At 42.3% G+C, this 20,757-nt stretch overlaps 2 protein-coding genes across 7 annotated transcripts; one reads left to right on the forward strand and one right to left on the reverse strand.

The window, feature by feature from the left end:
* Positions 1 to 3,847: 3,847 nt before the first annotated feature.
* Positions 3,848 to 10,949, reverse strand: si:dkey-5i3.5 (uncharacterized protein LOC565091 homolog). Of its 4 annotated transcripts, none has more exons than XM_058387265.1 (3): positions 10,808 to 10,949; positions 4,828 to 5,300; positions 3,848 to 4,515 (listed from the first exon to the last, which is right to left on the reverse strand). In XM_058387265.1, exons 1-3 carry the CDS (start codon positions 10,927 to 10,929, stop codon positions 4,154 to 4,156), a joined length of 957 nt encoding a protein of 318 aa, XP_058243248.1. In that variant the 5' UTR covers positions 10,930 to 10,949; the 3' UTR covers positions 3,848 to 4,153. The 4 variants fall into 4 exon arrangements, with proteins under 4 accessions (XP_058243248.1, XP_058243249.1, XP_058243250.1 ...); XM_058387266.1 differs by lacking the exon at positions 10,808 to 10,949 and adding an exon at positions 7,536 to 7,673 and having other exon boundaries at positions 3,850 to 4,515; XM_058387267.1 differs by lacking the exon at positions 10,808 to 10,949 and adding an exon at positions 7,297 to 7,514 and having other exon boundaries at positions 3,850 to 4,515.
* prrt4a (proline rich transmembrane protein 4a) lies at positions 9,884 to 20,697 on the forward strand. 3 transcript variants are annotated; one of them, XM_058387258.1, is made up of 5 exons: positions 14,310 to 14,616; positions 14,723 to 14,915; positions 15,566 to 16,160; positions 16,766 to 16,909; positions 17,668 to 20,697. In XM_058387258.1, exons 3-5 carry the CDS (start codon positions 15,653 to 15,655, stop codon positions 19,560 to 19,562), a joined length of 2,547 nt encoding a protein of 848 aa, XP_058243241.1. In that variant the 5' UTR covers positions 14,310 to 14,616; positions 14,723 to 14,915; positions 15,566 to 15,652; the 3' UTR covers positions 19,563 to 20,697. The 3 variants fall into 3 exon arrangements, with proteins under 3 accessions (XP_058243242.1, XP_058243240.1, XP_058243241.1); XM_058387259.1 differs by lacking the exons at positions 14,310 to 14,616; positions 14,723 to 14,915 and adding an exon at positions 9,884 to 10,349; XM_058387257.1 differs by lacking the exons at positions 14,310 to 14,616; positions 14,723 to 14,915 and adding an exon at positions 13,596 to 14,291.
* The last annotated feature ends 60 nt before the right edge of the window (positions 20,698 to 20,757 follow it).

The raw sequence follows: 20,757 nt of genomic DNA on the forward strand, positions 1-20,757 counted from the left end.
AGTTTTTAATATTAGCGACAAGTTTACGTTTTGGATAGTACAACCACCCAATCGGAGACTTGCTTTGTAAAGTAGTAGCCAATCGTGGCACATGTATTTTCGAATACAGGTAGGGAAAAAAGAGGCTGACACGTTGGTCAAAACGGAAAGTGTTAGGATTTTACTTCCTGTTTTGAGGCGGACGGAGGAATGTGAGAACAACAGCGCCACGCGCTGAGTCGGACATGTCTGCAGTTTGTGTATGAGGCATTTACAGATTTGGGCCCTTTAGTCCCAGTGAAGGGACATTATACAGCCTTTAGTCCCAGTGAAGGGACATTATACAGCCTTTAGTCCCAGTGAAGGGACATTATACAGCCTTTAGTCCCAGTGAAGGGACATTATACAGCCTTTAGTCCCAGTGAAGGGACATTATACAGCCTTTAGTCCCAGTGAAGGGACATTATACAGCCTTTAGTCCCAGTGAAGGGACATTATACAGCCTTTAGTCCCAGTGAAGGGACATTATACAGCCTTTAGTCCCAGTGAAGGGACATTATACAGCCTTTAGTCCCAGTGAAGGGACATTATACAGCCTTTAGTCCCAGTGAAGGGACATTATACAGCCTTTAGTCCCAGTGAAGGGACATTATACAGCCTTTAGTCCCAGTGAAGGGACATTATACAGCCTTTAGTCCCAGTGAAGGGACATTATACAGCCTTTAGTCCCAGTGAAGGGACATTATACCACCTTTAATTCCAGTGAAGAGACATTATACAGCCTTTAGTTCCAGCGAAGGGACATTATACAGCCTTTAGTCCCAGTGAAGGGACATTATACAGCCTTTAGTCCCAGTGAAGGGACATTATACAGCCTTTAGTCCCAGTGAAGGGACATTATACAGCCTTTAGTCCCAGTGAAGGGACATTATACAGCCTTTAGTTCCAGTGAAGGGACATTATACAGCCTTTAGTCCCAGTGAAGGGACATTATACAGCCTTTAGTCCCAGTGAAGGGACATTATACAGCCTTTAGTTCCAGTGAAGGGACATTATACAGCCTTTAGTTCCAGTGAAGGGACATTATACAGTCTTTAGTTCCAGTGAAAAGACATTATACAGCCTTTAATTCCAGTGAAGGGACATTATACAGCCTTTAGTTCCAGTGAAGGTACATTATACACTCTTTAGTTCCAGTGAAAAGACATTATACAGCCTTTATTTCCAGTGAAAAGACATTATACAGCCTTTATTTCCAGTGAAAAGACATTATACAGCCTTTAGTTCGAGTGAAGGGACATTATACAGCCTTTAGTTCCAGTGAAGGGACATTATACAGCCTTTAATTCCAGTGAAGGGACATTATACAGCCTTTAGTTCCAGTAAAGGGACATTATACAGCCTTTAATTCCAGTGAAGGGACATTATACAGCCTTTAGTTCCATTATACAGTCTTTAGTTCCAGTGAAGGGACATTATACAGCCTTTAGTTCCAGCGAAGGGACATTATACAGCCTTTAGTTCCAGTGAAGAGACATTATACAGTCTTTAGTTCCAGTGAAGAGATATCATACAGTCTTTAGTTCCAGTGAAGGGACATTATACAGCCTTTAGTTCCAGTGAAGGGACATTATACAGCCTTTAATTCCAAAGAAGGGACATTATACAGCCTTTAGTTCCAGTGAAGGGACATTATACCACCTTTAATTCCAGTGAAGAGACATTATACAGCCTTTAGTTCCAGCGAAGGGACATTATACAGCCTTTAGTCCCAGTGAAGGGACATTATACAGCCTTTAGTTCCAGGGAAGGGACATTATACAGCCTTTAGTTCCAGTGAAGGGACATTATACAGCCTTTAGTCCCAGTGAAGGGACATTATACAGCCTTTAGTTCCAGAGAAGGGACAGAATACAGCCTTTATTTCCAGTGAAGGGACATTATACCACCTTTAATTCCAGTGAAGAGACATTATACAGCCTTTAGTTCCAGCGAAGGGACATTATACCACCTTTAATTCCAGTGAAGAGACATTATACAGCCTTTATTTCCAGTGAAGGGACATTATACAGCCTTTAGTCCCAGTGAAGGGACATTATACAGCCTTTAGTTCCAGCGAAGGGACAGTATACAGCCTTTATTTCCAGTGAAGGGACATTATACAGCCTTTATTTCCAGTGAAAGGACATTGAACTTCATTAGCAGATATGGCAAACAATCCATTTTTGATGAATACATAAAATGTGAATGCTGGTCAGATGAAGATGAAAACCTTTAACATGAATGTACAGGTCATGTACAAAAACTGTGATCTAGCAAGCAATTGAGTTATCAGTAAGTGTGACGTCTTTCAGATTTATTTCCATCTGCTGAAATAAAAATCAATCATCCATAACATTATGAGCACTGAGAGGTGAGGAGATCAGTGTTATTTACTTCATCATGACACCTGTTAGTGGGTGGGATATATTAGGCAGCAAGTGAACATTTTGTCCTCAAAGTCGATGTGTTAGAAGCAGGAAAAATGGCCAAGCGTAAGGATTTGAGTGAGTTTTACAAGGAACAAATTGTGATGGCTAGATGACTGGATCAGAGCATCTCCAAAACTGCAGCTCTTGTGGGGTGTTCCCGGTCTGCAGTGGTCAGTATCTATCAAAAGTGGACAAAGGAAGGAACAGGAAGTGGTGTCAGGAAGTTGTCAGGAAGACAAAGAAAGTGGTGAACAGGTGACAGGGTCATGGGCGGCCAAGGTTCACTGATGCACATGAGGTGAGAAGGCTGGCCCGTGTGATCCGATCCAACAGACGAAAGGTGTCAGAATACACGTAGTTTGTTGCACATGGGGCTGCATAGCTGCAGACCAGTCAGGTTGCCCATGCTGACCCATGTGCACTGTCAAAAGCACCAACAGTGGTCACATGAACTGAACTGGACCACGGAGCAATGGAGGAAGGTGTCCTGGTCTGATGAATCATGTTTTCTTTTACATCACGTGGATGGCTGGGTGCGCGTGCATCACTTACTTGGGGAAGACACAGCACCAGGATGGGAAGAAGGCAAGCCGACGGAGGCTGTGTCATGCTTTGGGCAGACAAATTTATACCCTTTCATGGAAACGTTATTCCCTGATGGCTGTGGCCTCTTCCAGCAGGATAATGTGCCGTGACACAAAGCAAAAATGGTTCAGGAATGGTTTGATAAGTAAAACAACACGTTTGAAGTGTTGAGTTCAAATTCCCCAGATTTCAATCCAATCAAGCATGTGTGGGATGTGCTGAACAAGTCCAATCCATGGAGGCTCCAGCTCACAACTTACAGGACTTAAAGGACCTGCTGCTAACATCTTGGTGCCAGATACCACAGCACACCTTCAGGGATCTAGTGGAGTCCATGCCTCAATGGTTTAGGGCTGTTTTGGCAGCAAAAGGGGGACCAACACAATATTAGTCGGGTGGTCATAATGTTGTGGCTGATCAGTGTATATGGTCATACTGTGTCTGAAATGTCAGTTATTGTATATAAAAGTCCTATGTATTAAACTTGTCTATAATTACTCACAATCATACTGTCAATTGAATATCAGTAAGGATGTGAATACCTGAAACGATGCCGATTCATTATTGGTCATTGGGATGTAACAGTGATCAGCAATTGGTTAGGGATAGTGCAAGGCTTCACAGGCTGATGGTGAGACAGTGAATCTGATCTCTGAACTGGTATCACCAGCAGCTGTGATACGAGCTGGAGAAACAGGTCAGGTACTAACAGTACTATTAAGCAAAACTAATCTGGTGCAACAACTGGTTCAAAACTAATAAGGTACAAACATAAAGACAAATCTCTCAAAGTTTTTCAGTGAAAATAAAAAGAATATTTATTCAGAAAATATTACACAGGTTAGTGTCCTATGTATTCACTCATATAAAGTAATACACATTATTATAATAATATATTTAATTATCATATTCGAATGTTAGTTCTGCTTAAACGTTTCGGGAAAAAGTACAAAAAACATCAAATCAATGATATCAAAATGTTTCTTTACATTAAACCACTTGTTTTAAGGCAAATGTGAAACATTAAAAGAGAAATTTCCCCTAAAGTGATGCACTAAAATGAAAACAGTTCCTAGTACAGTGCTGTATGTTATCATGAACGTGTCTCTATGAAATCTTTACAATTTGGATTTTACAGGTAGAATATTGAGAGAACAGAGGAACTGGTCTAGGATTGACAGGTACTCCTCAGGATGGGCACGCAGATGCCCGGCATGGATAGACTCCTCCCACCTCTTACTCGTCACAGTAATACCCCGCCTCTTCCAGTGCTCCATCAGATTGTGTGTGACCTCTAGGTCACACATCACATCGTTATCACAGAAGTAGTAAAGCGCAGGAGAGGTCAGAGCCGTGTTCCAGAACACGTCGATACACACGTTGAAGTAGTCCACCGTCTGCCGTTTGAACACGTGGAAGTAAAGGAGGCTGGTGCCCTTCATCAGGCGCTCAAAACGAGGGAACAAGGTCTTACTCACACCTGGGGGGTACATGATTAAAATCAAATCAGGTCAAAATTGGTAACAGAAAATATGAATGTAGAAATTATTTTTTCTGTGGCTCAGTCCAAAGTATCTCTCTAAAGAGAGTTCTAGAAAAACAGGGAAAAGATCAAGTAAGTAAAAAGCAAATAATCTGAGCGATTTGAGATTCAACTTAAATGTGTGGCTAGGAGAATTATAATAAACTGATCCCTTCTCTTGGAAAAAAAAAATCTTTATCATCAGTATTACCGATAGGCTCCTTAACATTAAGCATTAATGATAATCCATCATTCTGTGTCTGAACACACCTATAGCCATGTGCTCCAGCGAGCCGATAACCAGGCTGTCGTAGATCTGCCCCCTCACTCTGTTGATCAGGCCCTGATACCTCTGCGTGTCTTTGGCCACGTGAACGAGCAGCTGAGCGAACATGTATCCTCCGACGGAGAAGGCGTGGACCACCAGAGGATGCTTTGAGAAGCGCTCGCTCTCCAGCAGCTGCAGCAGTTGTGCACTGTACTCCAGGCCCCAGCGAGGCCAGAGGAAATGACCTAGGTTGCTCTCTACCACCAGCACATCAAAGCCTGTTCTAAGGTAGATCTCACAGTACTTGGCTTGAGCCTGAGGCCTCGAGCCGAGCCACGGGAGCAACAAAAGCAACGGCTTGGGCTGGCCGCTGACTGCAGGGTTCACCATATTCTCATCCGTGTAGAACGTGATGCCCTTGCTGAGATGACAAGTCGTTATGCCCTTCAAGGGCCCGTCAGCATGAGCCATCACACTAGGAGACAAAGTGATATTTTTCAGATAGCCTTTACATTTAGTATTAGAGGAATCCATGCATTTGTTTACAAAGAAAGGGCAGGCAATGTTTTTGTAAATAAAGTTACATTTTGCTTACAAATTTTAAAGATTTTTGGACACTCCAATCTTATATCTTGTTTATCTGTAGTTTTCACTCATCTATATTTTTATCCATCTTCAGTATGCACTTTATCTTGGTCAAGGTTTGTGGAGTATCTAGGATTTATTCTAGGAACACTAGGTACAAGGTGGCAAAAACACACACTGGATAAAATGCCCAGCTATTTCAGAGCACCATTCACACTCGTATGTACAAAATGTATGGTTACCTACAATCATCTACTGTCCTGCCCTCTAGAATAAACTCTCTACAGATGAAAGATCTGTTCTAATTTCTCATTTTTACTGTAAACCACTCTGTACTACTGTAAGACCTGGGACCCAAAACAGACCTGATTGCTGCTGTTCCCTCATTGACATGTGGTTTTACCAGACGGACAGGCCCAGGGTGACTTTGGACAACTTCAAGTTCATGGTAGCACTATGGATTTAACCGAAATGTAGGTTTGGGAACTGGGTAATAATTATATTTTCTAAACGTAGACATGATACAGTATCCAATCATGTTTTTGTTAAGCTTAGTGTTGTTGTTTTTTTTATAAACATACTGGAATATACACTGATCAGGCATAACATTATGACCACTGACAGGTGAAGTGAATAACACTGATGATCTCATCATGGCACCTGTTAGTGGGTGGGATATATTAGGCAGCAAGTCAAAATTTTGTCCTCAAAGTTGATGTGTTAGAAGCAGGAAAATAGACAAGTGTGAGGATTTGAGTGAGTTTGACTAAGGGCCAAATTGTGATGGCTAGATGACTGGATCAGAACATCTCCAAAACTGCAGCTCGTGTGGGGTGTTCCCGGTCTGCAGTGGTCAGTATCTATCAAAAGTGGTCCAAGGAAGGAACAGTGGTGAACCGGTGACAGGGTCATGGGCAGTCAAGGCTCACTAATGCACATGAGGAGTGAAGTCTGGCCCGTGTGATCCGATCCAACAGACGAGCTACTGTTGCTCAGCTTGCTGAAGAAGTTAATGCTGGTTCTGATAGAAAGGTGTCAGAATACACAGTGCAGGACGGGTCAGCGCTGTTTCGGCAGCAGAAGGGGGGCCAACACTGTATTAAGCAAGTGATCATAATGTTATGCCTGGTCGGTGGCAGCAGGGTGGTGCTCGGGTTACAGTCTGTGTGGCATTTCATGTCCGAGAAGGTTTCCTCTACCTTCAAAAAAGCACGTCAGTAGGTGGATCAGCTAAAGTAAATCACCCATAGGAGAATATGTGAGTGAGTGTGTGTGTGTGTGTGTTTTCCATGGCAGCTTCCTGCCTCAGGGCCAATGTTACCTGGATAGACTCCAGATACACAGTAACCATGGGCAGGACAGAGTTTAGAGAAGATGAATGATATTTGTAATAAAACCGTCAAATATATAAACAAATGAAAGAAATTCGAGCCAAATAAAAGCTCAGGTCGAGCCAAATAATAGCTCGGCTTTCAATAATGCATAGAATGAAGCTAAGTGATTTAGTAAATCTTTAGCAGTGGCGTTTTCCTCTTCTTTCACTAACTACTGTAGGAATAGAAAGAGGTGACAGTTACAAGAGGTTTTTCGTGGTTATGTGACTTTACCACAAACCGGTAATTAGAGTTAAATACCTAAATATTTACCATTTTCACTCGAGGTCATAGCATCATAACTTCCTCGCAAAACTGACATGTCCAAAACAAACGGGCAGTTAGCCAAAGACCATGCTAGCAACGGAGATTTCTCCGGAAAAAAAACCCCCAGAAAAACTCGGTAAATGTATTCTTATAAGCTTCTGCAACATATAAAGGTTTTGCAGTTTTATTTATATAAATAGATAAATCGGTGCTACAGTCAAGTCAAGCTACAAGCAACGTTCTTACCTTCTTCCAGTTATTTTATATAACCAATGCAAACACTCAAGAACGTTAGCTAGCTATATGCCCCTTTTTCTCCGCCCACACTGACATATAGCTCCTAAACCTGGAGTACTGAGAAAAGCAGTTCACTGTATTGCGCCAAGATAACACAGATAGATAAGCTCTGCTCTGAGTGTAAAGGTTTAATTAATTAAGTTGCACAACACTGTAAAAGACAACAACTTAACATTTCCGAAACAAACCTGTTGGAGTCAGTGATCTGTGTTTAAATACCTGGTCGCGCTGGGTTTGGAGACAGCTGTACATAAGCCACGGTGAACGCCATTTCTATAATAAGGTTGTGAAGCTCTGAGAAATGTGGAGAAACAACCAGGTTTCAGTCGAGAGGAGATTTTTCCAAGTACAAGTGCTTTAGCAGCCATCTGCACGCTTAACAGTTTGTCTAGTAGTCACGCCCACATGTTATTGCCTCACCCTCTGCCTCACCCTCACCCTCCGCCTCCGCCTCACCCACACTATATTGCCAAAAGTATTCGCTCACCCATCCAAATAATCAGAATCAGGTGTTCCAATCACTTCCATGGCCACAGGTGTATAAAATCAAGCACCTAGGCATGCAGACTGTTTTTACAAACATTTGTGAAAGAATGGGTCGCTCTCAGGAGCTCAGTGAATTCCAGTGTGGAACTGTGATAGGATGCCACCTGTGCAACAAATCCAGTCGTGAAATTTCCTCGCTCCTAAATATTCCACAGTCAACTGTCAGCTGTATTATAAGAACGTGGAAGTGTTTGGGAACGACAGCAACTCAGCCACGAAGTGGTAGGCCACGTAAACTGACGGAGCGGGGTCAGCGGATGCTGAGGCGCATAGTGCGAAGAGGTCGCCAACTTTCTGCAGAGTCAATCGCTACAGACCTCCAAACTTCATGTGGCCTTCAGATTAGCTCAAGAACAGTGCGCAGAGAGCTTCATGGAATGGGTTTCCATGGCCGAGCAGCTGCATCCAAGCCATACATCACCAAGTGCAATACAAAGCATCGGATACAGTGGTGTAAAACACGCCGCCACTGGACTCTAGAGCAGTGGAGACGCGTTCTCTGGAGTGACCAATCGCGCTTCTCCATCTGGCAATCTGATGGACGAGTCTGGGTTTGGCGGTTGCCAGGAGAACGGTACTTGTCTGACTGCATTGTGCCAAGTGTAAAGTTTGGTGGAGGGGGGATTATGGTGTGGGGTTGTTTTTCAGGAGCTGGGCTTGGCCCCTTAGTTCCAGTGAAAGGAACTCTGAATGCTTCAGCATACCAAGACATTTTGGACAATTCCATGCTCCCAACTTTGTGGGAACAGTTTGGAGCTGGCCCCTTCCTCTTCCAACATGACTGTGCACCAGTGCACAAAGCATGGTCCATAAAGACATGGATGACAGAGTCTGGTGTGGATGAACTTGACTGGCCTTGAGTCCTGACCTCAACCCGATAGAACTGAGAGCCAGGCCTTCTCGTCCAACATCAGTGTGTGACCTCACAAATGCGCTTCTGGAAGAATGGTCAAAAATTCCCATAAACACACTCCTAAACCTTGTGGACAGCCTTCCCAGAAGAGTTGAAGCTGTTATAGCTGCAAAGGGTGGACCAACGTCATATTGAACCCTATGGATTAGGACTGGGATGTCACTTGTTCATATGCGGATCAAGGCAGGTGAGCGAATACTTTTGGCAATATAGTGTATGATATGATAACACCCTTCCAAGTCATTGAATTCAGAGGTTGGATTCGGCCCCTTAGTTCCAGTGAAAGGAACTCTTAATGCTTGGGCATACTAAGACATTTTGGATGATTTCATACTCCCAACTTTGTGGGAACAGTTTGGGGATGACCACTGCCTGTTCCAGCATGACTGCACTCCAGTGCACAAAGCAAGGTCCTTTGGACCTTGGAGGAGCTTCACAGAGTTCTGACCTCAGCCCTTAGAGAGGAGACTGCGAGCCATTCCAAAACTGGGACGTCTGCCTTTACATGCACATTAACTTAATATGGAGTCGGTCCGCCCTTTGCAGCTATAACAGCTTTAACTCTTCTAGGAAGCCTTTCCACAAGGTTTAGGAGTGTGTTTATGGGAATTTTTGACCATTCCACTAGAAGTGCATTTGTGAGGTCAGGCACTGATGCTGGGTGAGAAGGTCTGGCTCACAGTCATCGCTCTAATTCATCCCAGTGGTCTTCTATCAGGTTGAGGTCAGGACTCTGACCTCCACAGCAAACTCAGTCATCCATGTCTTTATGGACCTTGCCTTGTGCACTGGTGTGATTTTGTTTACATGACATGGCTAAAATGTTTTTGCATGGACAGTTGTCAGGTGACTAGTATGTATCTTTTACTTGGGAGGGTGCACATTGTGATTAGCTTATTAGATAAAGCTTGAAATGTACATTATTGGTTATTTAGGTTAAATTATATATCTTATATTGTTTAAATTGCTAAATATATTTAAAAAAAATGCAAGATAATATATGCTAAAATCATAAGTATCGTGAGCTCTTGGTAAATTTTTGTTCATCTGTTTTGTAGGTGATGTGTGTTCGATCCATTTCTGCATTCAAAATGTACCTTTCAGTCAGGAATTGTTCATGAGGTACTGGTGTAATGTTTCTCCTGTTTTTTCTTGGCAGGGGGTTCAACTCACTTGATTTTGGGTTAACGGTGATGTACTAGAAATGAGTTTAACCCTGTAACCCCCTTTTTGAGTAGAACTGATGCATTGTTTCTTTGCTTTATAGAACAATTCAGTAATATCAAGTTACACAGAATTAGAAGTTATACAATTCTGTTTATTTTGGATCACAAAACTTTGATTGAAGATAGTGATGGTACAAATCATTACAAAAAATATCTTGAACAAATACGGGGGTGGGGGAGGGTTTTCAACAATACTGAAATGTAATCATTTGTCAGAACTTTTACTTTTACAGCTTTTACACTCCGGTTTATACAGAACTCTCAGTAAAGTGAGATTTGCACAGGACTCATAAACACAGTTTTTGCACATCGAATAGGTATGTAACCTTAAACACATTACTTATCTTGTTTTTCATCAGTATTTTTCTGCTATATTTTATATTTTGTTATTTGATATTTTGTTATATTTTTGTACCCTAATTTGGGTATTTTATTTTATTTTTTTTGCTATATTTTATATTGTTATTCTGCTATATTTGGTAATATTTTTGTTATTTGATATATTTCTTTTTGTTATTTTTGTACCCTAATTTGGGTATTTTAGTATTTTGTTGTATTCCTTCCTATTTTATCTCTTACCTGTGTTTGTGGATATTGCTGGAAACTGTGAATTTCCCTTTGGGATTAATAAAGTATCTATCTATCTATCTATCTATCTATCTATCTATCTATCTATCTATCTGGCACACAAAACATGTACGTGAATGATGTCCTACTGAATAAATACATATGTGTTTTACACACCACTCAAATTCTTACTGTGTTTACACCTTACCCTCGGTAATGAGTGCGTGTGAGCTGTGTCCTCACAGAAGAAGACTTGAATCGAGACATGATCTTCGAATTCAGCAAGTTCCTCATCTTCCAGAAAAGAAGCAAAAAATAAAGGAGGGACATGCTTCTATATTCAGTTCACACTCTTCTGCCATGCACATGCACAGTGCTATTTATATTTCATCCACCTCCCTAATTTGCTTCTAAGAGAATGTTGCATAATTATATTTAGCAGGGTCAGCGACACAGGGAGAGCATAATGTGGGAATAGGCAGAGCAGTGTGTGTTTGTGTGTGTGTGTTTGTGTGTGTGTGTGTTTGTGTGTGTGGAAGGAATACAGATGTTTTCTTGATTGAAATGTAAAACTATATATGTGTGTGTAAAGAAAATGGAGTTTGGGGGAAAAAATACAGGGAGGGTAAAAGTCAGGGGTACAGGTCAGGGTGGACATGTCTTTGTCGCTTTATTGATGGATATAATCACCGCCACAACAACCCAGCACACACCCAACACTCTCATTACTCACAGGACCAGTAGACCCAAACACCTTGTATGTAATATAAATATTACAGGGGGCATTCAATAAAAATGAGTTTTTTTGTTAGCATAAATGAGCCAAGACCAGTGAGTGTTAGGTTGTTAAAATAATTGATTGGAGAACTATAGTATAGAACACTAATCACCATACAATGGCTACAAGCCCCCTTTTGTATGTAGGTATGTAGTGTGTTATGTAGGTGGATTTGTACACTTGTGCTAGAAGCAGGTTTGAACTGTCACTTTGTCTTTGAGCAGATATTTAAACGTCTTATTTTTAGACTAAAAAAGCAACTGTTTTGTCGCTAGAGGATAGGACATGCTGTTCTGGATAAGTGAATCTACTGCAGGGCCTTTGTAGGTTATCAGTCATGTTTGCAAAATCCCACTTCAGCAGGTCTGCTAATCACATGCTTAAGGTCACTCATGCAGAAGAGGAGCCATTGGCCTGGCCGGGAGTCAGGCGGTGGATCATAGTGATGTCATATGTTTAACCAGCTCGTCATTGCCCAATCCCAAAACCCCTTTTAGTTCTGGCTCATTTGCTCTCTTCCTGTGCTTTTAAACAGTGGAAAATCAGAAGCGAAGAGGTCATGTACCACAGTTATGCATAATCCACAGTTCTAGGCATAATAGGAACCTGTACAGATGCATACCATTTGTGATATACAACACTGCATGTTATTCTACTGTAAACAATAATGAACACCATGACTGAATATATTATCTATTAAATCGGTATACCTAATAAACCGACAGCTTAATGTAGATATGTATAGATTTATGCACCAACTATACTGACTAGTAACTAACACAACTAGTGACTGCAATAATATTTGTATGTTTGATTGTAACACTCATGTTAGATAACATTCATGCTTCTTGTATCTTTCCAAAGTAGGTCTTTGTAAGAGTGTCCTAGTTTGTATTCTCTCTGGCTCAGATTTAATTGATCTGGATCCTGACTGCTCTGTCTGACCACATACACTGACTGATTCTGTCCAAACCCATCACATCCTATGACATGTACATTTATAACCATTGTGGCTAGGTAGTAAGCGTTTTTTTTTTATTCTTCACTGGTTAAGTGTTCCAGCTTTATAAAAGGGTTCTACTTGGAACCAGCTCCAAATCGTCTCCCATGGATCCCACAGATCTGTGTAATATGGAACCTTTGGACAAGAGTGCATGTCATAGGTTAAACTTTGGTTTCTAGGCCTAATGTGGAATTAACTCCTAACCTACAAACATGCAAATGAGGAAAAGTGCAGTTGCAGTGACTGTGTGACTTATTTAGGACCAAACAAGAAGTGTAGCAATACACCAGTAGGCAATATCACACAAGTATAATACATACACAGAATCAAGGTCAAAACCAGAAACCACACTAAAACTGGGCTCAAAAAATAAGGCTTGAACTTGATGTTACAAAAACATCATCATATTTTGCATGGACTGAACAGAGAACATTTGGGGACTCAATCCATGACAGGACACATGATGGAGACAAAACCAAGACGAAAAAAAATAAATGAATTCCAATAAATTCCATCTCCAAGAAATCTAGTCCTTCTTGTTACTATACTTCAAACAGGAATAAAGCTATTGAAGAAAAACTATTTCAGACATCTGACCTTGCTGTGACCTGGTCAGTTCATCTTCTGGTTCCAGTAATGATTCCATATAAATCCTACAAACATTCACTTCACTCGTTCTAAACGAGGCACAAGGGCAACATGCCTCCATCAAACACTAGTGCATATCATTAGTTGCCATGGGAACCGCAATGCAAAGGGGAAATCCATGATGGTTTCCACTCGTGGTGGTGTGTGGATCCTAGTCAGATAATGATATCAACCTTGGTCTTTGGATTATTCAACTGGATAAAAAATTTTTTTAGAACCATCCACAGGACCCTTGTATTTAAATGTGTACTATAGTGTGTATTGATGAAGACTGTTTATTTTTCTCTTCCAAGTCTTCATTCAGAATTCTAATGTGCTGTGGCTTTAAGCTCCTCATATATACTAGCATGCCTTCAGCCTAGACGAAACTGACATCCGAGCATAATGTGCAGTGATTATCCCTTTGCCAAGCTGATGCGTAACAAATGGCGTGACTGATAAAAGTGCAAGTGGTTGTTGGTCATGGGGCGAGGCTAAAACACTGACAGTCACTAAGCAACCAATGAGCAGGGTCATGGTGGATCCTGAGCCTCCCCCAGGTACACTGAGCAAGAGGCAGGAGTATAGACACCAGCCTTTTTCAGGGCTCCATGAACACATACACACATATTCACACACTTGTACACAACTGGGGCATGGTATCTTTGCCAATCCTCCAACTGGCTTGTTGTTGGGAGGAAACCAGTGAACCCAGAGGAAACCCACAGACATGGGGAGAACATAGAAACAAAACTAGGTTCGAACCAGGGACCTTGCAGCTGTGAAGCCACTGTGTGACCCACAAAATCTTTTCTTTTAACCCACTGCCAAGGAGTTGGTTTTAGTGATGTTTACAAACTGAAACTGAGAAAAAAAGCATTCCCTTGTGATTTTTTTGTCTGGAGAGAGGTCTTGCCTTCCTATTTTGCAGTTTGTTCAGTGAAGTAAGACGAGAGGAAGTCAAACACCTAGCAGAGCTAATCCAGTCTTGGCAAAGAGAGATGGACAGAAGAGCTCGGATCAACACAATTGGAGGGAGATCAGACACATCCAGTGTAAGAGCGTTGGGGGAAGTGCAGTCAGATAGGGGGTGTGTCAGGCAGTGTGTGTTTCTGAGAGAGAAGCTGAAGCAGGGATGGGGTGTGTATGAGTGTGTGTGGAGAGCAGAGCAGGAGTGAATGCACTAAAACTCACACACATGCGCAGGAACCGACAGAGAGACGGAGACAGCTTTTCAGCAGCGGCTAAGGGATTACTCCTATTTTCGTCTCCATCCTTCCTGGGGTGAGCCCCTTTTCTTTAGCTTTCACCTTATGTGCATGTGTCTTTAATTGCCGGGTTTGAGAACGTACATCATGGAATGCAGCTGCCGAGAGATCAGTCCAGTGCATGGTCATGTGGACCAGATAAGCATAACCATACATCATCCAGAGAATGAGGCTGTATTCAGAGAAGAGAAGATGACCAGAAAATGGGGCAAGAGGACTTGAAGGAGACGAGGAGGAACTGAGGTTTCTACTGCAGATGGCTTAATGCAGAGCTTCTATACTCAGCTAGGAGGGCTGCTGTTTAATTTTTCATATCCACATTTTATTTTCATAAGGATCAGGTACTGTAGCTTTGCTTTTATGTGCATCTATTTATGAGGATCAATCAATAATCCTGATTGAGATGGAGTGGAAAGCCCAATTCACGTGACTAATCAATGTTTATAGGGAAAGATTGATGAGGTTTGATACGACTTGGGCTTGGAACTTCAGCCCTGATCCAGTGATTTAGAGCCCTCGAAGACAGCTCCATTCCGACAAAACAGTTCTGCAAACTGGGGCAAGCTGCGAGAGAGCAATGCCAGGAGGAAAATAAACTGACCAGAAGATAAACCGACCAGAGCAGACAGCTATGTGAAGAGTAAATGAAACGAATAGAGCAAAATTTTTTAACCTAATCTCTGTGTTATGCCTCTGTAGTGTATGTGCAATGGCAATATTAATCATTTCAATTCAAATTCATTTATTAATCATTTCTTTTTACTCAATATTCAAAATAGAATTATAATGGAGTCTAAGGAGTTGTTGAAATCAATCAGTAAATGTTTAAAATGTGACACTACCAATTACAAATTCAACTTTATTCCTAATGATCATACAGACAGCAAAAAAACCTCCCAACAAAGCTGTTATTTTTCGAACCTTAGTTCTCGAATGCCCTTGTCCTGCATCTTTCACTATTTCCCCTGCTAATTTAACTAATCAGCTGATAATCAGCCCTTCCTGAGTTGAATTGAGTGTGTTAGAGCAGGAAAAAGACTAAAAATGTGCAGGTCCTTCAAAACCAGGGTTTGGGAACTTGTACACTAGAGCAATGCAGATGTAATGACTCATTATTTGCCCTTAAAGCATGGTTTCAGGAAACATTATGCAAATTTAGGGCCTAATTTCCAAGTAAATGATTTGCATACAACAATTGCCCTTACCCATCCATTATAAGAGATCTAGGTCAACAGGTTTTTCTGTATTTTCTCAGTGCAGGTTTTTATGTAAACTCATTACTCATTTCAGGTTTAGTGCCGGAGGAGCATCTGAGACCTGAGATGGAGTTCAACAGGACACAGTGTGGGCTGTGATTTCTACAAGAGGGTTGCAAGCATGATCCCTCCCAGGGCAGGAGTCACAGTCCTTCTCAGTCTTACTTTGATCAGCAGCCTACATGCTGCATACCTGACTAAAGATGGAGGAGACAAAGCACCAACACAGACAGGCCCTGTTAAAGAGCATAAAGAAGTCCACACTGCTGGTAGCTTACTGTGGAGCAGCCAGACATCAAGAGACAATATGGACACCACTACTCCACCAGTGGCCACTGGTCTTCCATTTCTAACCAACTTACTTGCAACATCTTCCAATTCAGCCTCACAGGTCCATGGCAAGGTGTTCAATGTTCTAGGATATACAACATCTCCTGACCGAAGGAGACCTGAAATGAGGCTTGGTGATGCCTGGGAATTCAGGGAGCCCAAAGCTAACGCTCAAAGATCAGATATCACAAGACTAAAACCGAAGCAAACAGATCTACTGACAACTCTACAGGATGATAGAAGAATGGTTGAGGAGCTCACCAGGAGGCCACCTCACCTTGGTACCGGTTCCTCAAGAGGTAAACATTTCTATTTATTCATTTGACAGATGCTTTTATCCAAAAATGTGACTTATCATGATAAAGAGCTTGCTCTAGGACTGTACAATATCAGAGTGGTGCTGGATTTTGAACTTTCCAATCAGTAGCCTGGAGCCTGAATAGCTGCCTTTGGATTTTTACAACCGACCCCTAACCCTGAAATGTGCTAAAATATGAGAAATGTCTTATAATTACAAACCATCCATCAATACAAGCCACTGATCTGCCTGCTTTGATGCCATTGTTTTCAATCTGCTGTCAGTACTCTGTAGTAGTGTAGCATGTTATGGTTTTACACGCCGCAGTGTACAATCAGTATTCCAGAGGCGCACAAGGGACATCCGTCTCAGCGAGTGGGGAAGGAGAGGGAGGGGGAAGCCCATGCTTCACTAAGACATGCTTCTCTCTCTCTCCACTCATCTTTTTAAAATTTCCAGTTCATTTCAGTAAATATTTAGGATTCACAGATAGCCAAAGACAACAAGGTCTTATTTTTAGGTCCTGATTCAATAATGACATGATCTGATGATGAAACAGGTCAGAAAAATTCTGGAGATCACTAATCTGTTGCTACCTTTATACAGATAGTTTGAAATTAGACTCTACATCCAGTCAGACAAATCCTGGTTTGGAGAAAGTGCATGAAGGTTCGTCTAAGAAAAACCATTCGTTAAAAGATGAGGCATCCAGACCGACTCCAGGACTGACAGCACACGCTCTTATTCCAGGTAATTCTTACCACTCACTCTGATTATAGCGATGCCTGAACGGCTGATACACAATATACAGATCAAGGAGAAAGGCACTATACAGTTCATCCTTAGCTTAAGGAATGATGCTGATTCATACGTTTGGCCTCTAAGCATCCATTAATGCATTTGATGCATATCAATGAATCAATAAAGAAATAATCAATATATACATTATTTATTACACCTTTGTGATTTTTCCACACACCTAAACCCCCATTTTACAAAGCACAGGCAATGACTTTGGATGAAGCTGCTTTTTTTGGACAATTGGTATTAATTTATTCACTTTCTCAGAATTACAGGTAAGTGATGTAACTGCTTAAAGTGTTCCACTTCCTGGTTTTTAAATAGTTACATGAATGAGAGCAGCACCAAGGTCAACGAGTCGTAATCTGCACTGTGTGTGTGAGACTGCATGACCTACTTAATTCAGTCCTACTTCCACATCCCTCAGTGTAAAATAGGCCAGCTAATTACCACAGCTGATGTTTTATGTCTTTCGGCTCAAGGGACTGTTTTCATCATGATGCTGACAGTTGCCTTGGGACATTCTACTCTGTTACTTTATTTTAATATGAATTACCATTTTTCTTTTGCGGAGAAGTTCGTGGGATGCTCAACATGATTTATAAATGATTTATAACAATACCCATGCAGGAAGTATGTTATGTAAACAGTTCATAATGAGATGAGAAGTGTAAACTTTTATAATTATACCATTTCTGTATTTTCAGGCTTGCTTTCACCAGATGATTGGAATGATGACTTCACTGAATCCTCATCCCAGCCTGACTGCAATATTGACACCATGGGGGTCTGCAACTCCTCCAACCCTCTCTGGAGCCTTGGTCTCCCTGACAACCTTTCCAGGGCCCTGAATCCTGCTTCCCCAATGCCCCCTCCTGAGAATATAACCCCACCTCCTTCTATAATAATGACCCCACCTCTCTTGGTGCCATTATTTTCAGACTGGAATGCTGCAATGGCAACGTGGGGCCTGGCATGGGAGCTGCAGGTATACGGGCTGGGTTGTGTGTTCTCTCTGGTGGCTGTATTGTCTGCACTAAGTTTATTGTGCCTCCCTCTGTGCCAGCCATCCGGCTGTGCCAATTTCACCCTCCTGCATCTCCTGCAGCTGCTTATTGGTTCCAGTCGGGCTTTCTGGCTCATCTATGACCCCTATGGGCAAAAAGAACGCCTCCCTGTGGCCTGGGCACGGCTCCTACATGAGGCTGGCTACCCATGTTTAACCGGAGCCTTTGGCATGCTGCTTGTGCTGCTTTCTCCTCAGCTACTCTCTCAGAATGCACTGCGGCGGTGTATTTGCTTGCTAGCTGTGCTTATGTTGCTTCACATGGCCACAGTTCTGGGCACAGTTGGAATACTATGGATTTTTCCTTCCTTCCCTGTCGTTTCTCTGCTGCCCCCTGCAGCCTTCCTGATTCTCTCTTGTCTCCTCTCCACTTCATACGTGCTGCTCTACTGCTGTGCTCGTGTTGAGGCCAAGCACATCTACAGGCTAAGGGAGAATTCCCCAGATCGTTTGGCATGCCAGGCCAGCCAGTGCCCCCTCAGTGAAGCAGGAGTGTGGGAGCGGGCAGCTGGAATGGGACTGTTCGCAGCACTTTTCCTTCTGGCATGTGCAGGACTCAGGCTCTATGCCATCCTGCATGCACTGGGACTGACTGGTGGCAGGATGGGGCTAATGCCCTGGTCATGGTGGGTCTTTCAGCTGAGCTGCAGAGTATGTGAGGCATGTGTCTGTCTCACTCTTGCTCTCATCCTCACACACCCGCTCCTCTGCTGTGGAGTATCTCGCCCGAAACTAAGTCGCTGGAACTCATGGTTCACCAGGTCATCCACTAGGAATACAGTGATCGCCAAACCCCAAATCTTATCAAGTGGCTGGACCAAGAAGACTGGAGAGACACTACATGAAAGCATGTCACGCCATGAGAGTGAGAGTGTGCCACTTTATACCTTAGCAGAGCTGCCCCTTGGTGAAACAGAAGGCCTGGAGCTTAACTATCCCAATAGCCCTCAACTTGCCCCTGCACAACCACCAAAAAATGGACTTTTGGTTTCTCAGTCTTCCTTCGCCAGCCTGGACTGTGATTCCACAGTAGATCTGAGGCCTCCATCTCCTATTGACTTGCGGCGAAGCATTGACGAGGCTTTAAACAGTGAGGCTCTGTTCCATCGCAGCCTGTTCAGCTCCTCCAGGCTGTCCCTCAGCACCCGGGGGCCTCCTGATGGCCAGCCATGCAGAGGAATAACTGCAGAACCTTCCCTCTACCGTACTGCATCATGCGGAGATATGGATTTGCCTTCTGCACCATCACCACCTGTACTACGGAGCAGCACAGCATGGAAGGCCTCCAACTTCAGCTCTTTACGTGGGGGAACCAAAAGTCAAGGAGGTCAGGCATCTTTTTATACAGGCTTTGGCCCTGGGCGCTACTCTCAGAAGCAATACAGGGCTCTGGGCTCCATTTCTTCCAGAGAGCGTTTGTATGATCAGCAACACATTCGCACACAAGCTGATGAACTGGCTGTGCAAGCTGAATTCATCAACGTCTGCAAACAGATAGACGCACTGAGTGTCTGCAGTGACACCATCGAACTGTAGGGTTATCAGGACTGAGTGAAGGGGCTCCGAAGGTGGAGATCGTCTGTAGACCAAGTGCATGAAACCTAACCTTTCAAAAGGGATTCTGTTGGGAGACGGAGCACTTATTTACAGCAGTTTGCAAAAGCTAAAAAGTGCAGACGGTTTTAGAAAATGTCACTGCAGTGGTTTTGCTGTATAATGTTAAGAAAAAGGGGGTATTTTAAAACATAAAACCTGAGTTAGTACTGACTGGGCATTTAAGTTTTATGGCACTATAAAATATACCAAGGGAAAGGGAATTAGGAGAGTTTCGTTTCCATATTCACAGAATCAGTGCTTCTGTGCCTTTTTCACTTAACGTTATTCTGGAAGCGACATTGTCAAGCAATTTATTAGTCAGTGCAGAGAAAGCTTTGAGTTGATTTTGATGGAGTTTCGCTCCAGCAATGTACCTTCCTATTGAGCACATGGAAATATTTTCAAGTTAAAAGGCGTTATCACGGTTTGGGCAATTAGTTTGTTTTGGTAGTATAATTGATATGCAACTTTCCTAATGAAGTACTATTAACAAAGAATAAAATTTATATATACAGTACAGTATGTTGGCAAAATTTAACTATCAAGACAAAACGTAATAAAAAAATAAAAGGAAGGGCTTTTTCTCCAGCAGCAATATGTCTACATTTAGCACTTTATTCATAACAGGATAAGGCATCACTGAGAATGGCGTGTGCTTAGGTGTGGCTTTACTTGTACAAAAAGAGGATTTCAAGTGAAGTTTGTAATACCAATATAGCATACAGTGCATGTATGGGGGGAAATGTATGGGGGGGAAATAATTATCTTCTTCACTTTAACCTATTCGTTTTTGTACTGGATTGAGTAGCACAACTTCACTTATATGTCTGTGTTTTTATAGGTAACTATGAAAGTCTATGAAAATGATAAGCTTTAGCACCATGCCTCTCTACTTCATATTGAATTAACGGATGAATGAATAAATAAACAAATCAATAAAGTGAGGAAGTGAAAAGATGGACGGATGTGTAAATCACTATAACATATTTAAAATGTGAACCTGTTGATCCCATGATCCATTGCAGGACATCAAGCCATCGTGATCCATCCCATCATGTGAGGCTATTACAACGATAAGAAAAACATGGCTACAGTCTACACAATAAAAAAAACGACATTGCCACCTTGTGGTGAT

This window comes from Hemibagrus wyckioides, linkage group LG04 (assembly GCF_019097595.1).
Source record: "Hemibagrus wyckioides isolate EC202008001 linkage group LG04, SWU_Hwy_1.0, whole genome shotgun sequence".
In the NCBI taxonomy this organism is placed as follows: Eukaryota; Metazoa; Chordata; class Actinopteri; order Siluriformes; family Bagridae; genus Hemibagrus; species Hemibagrus wyckioides.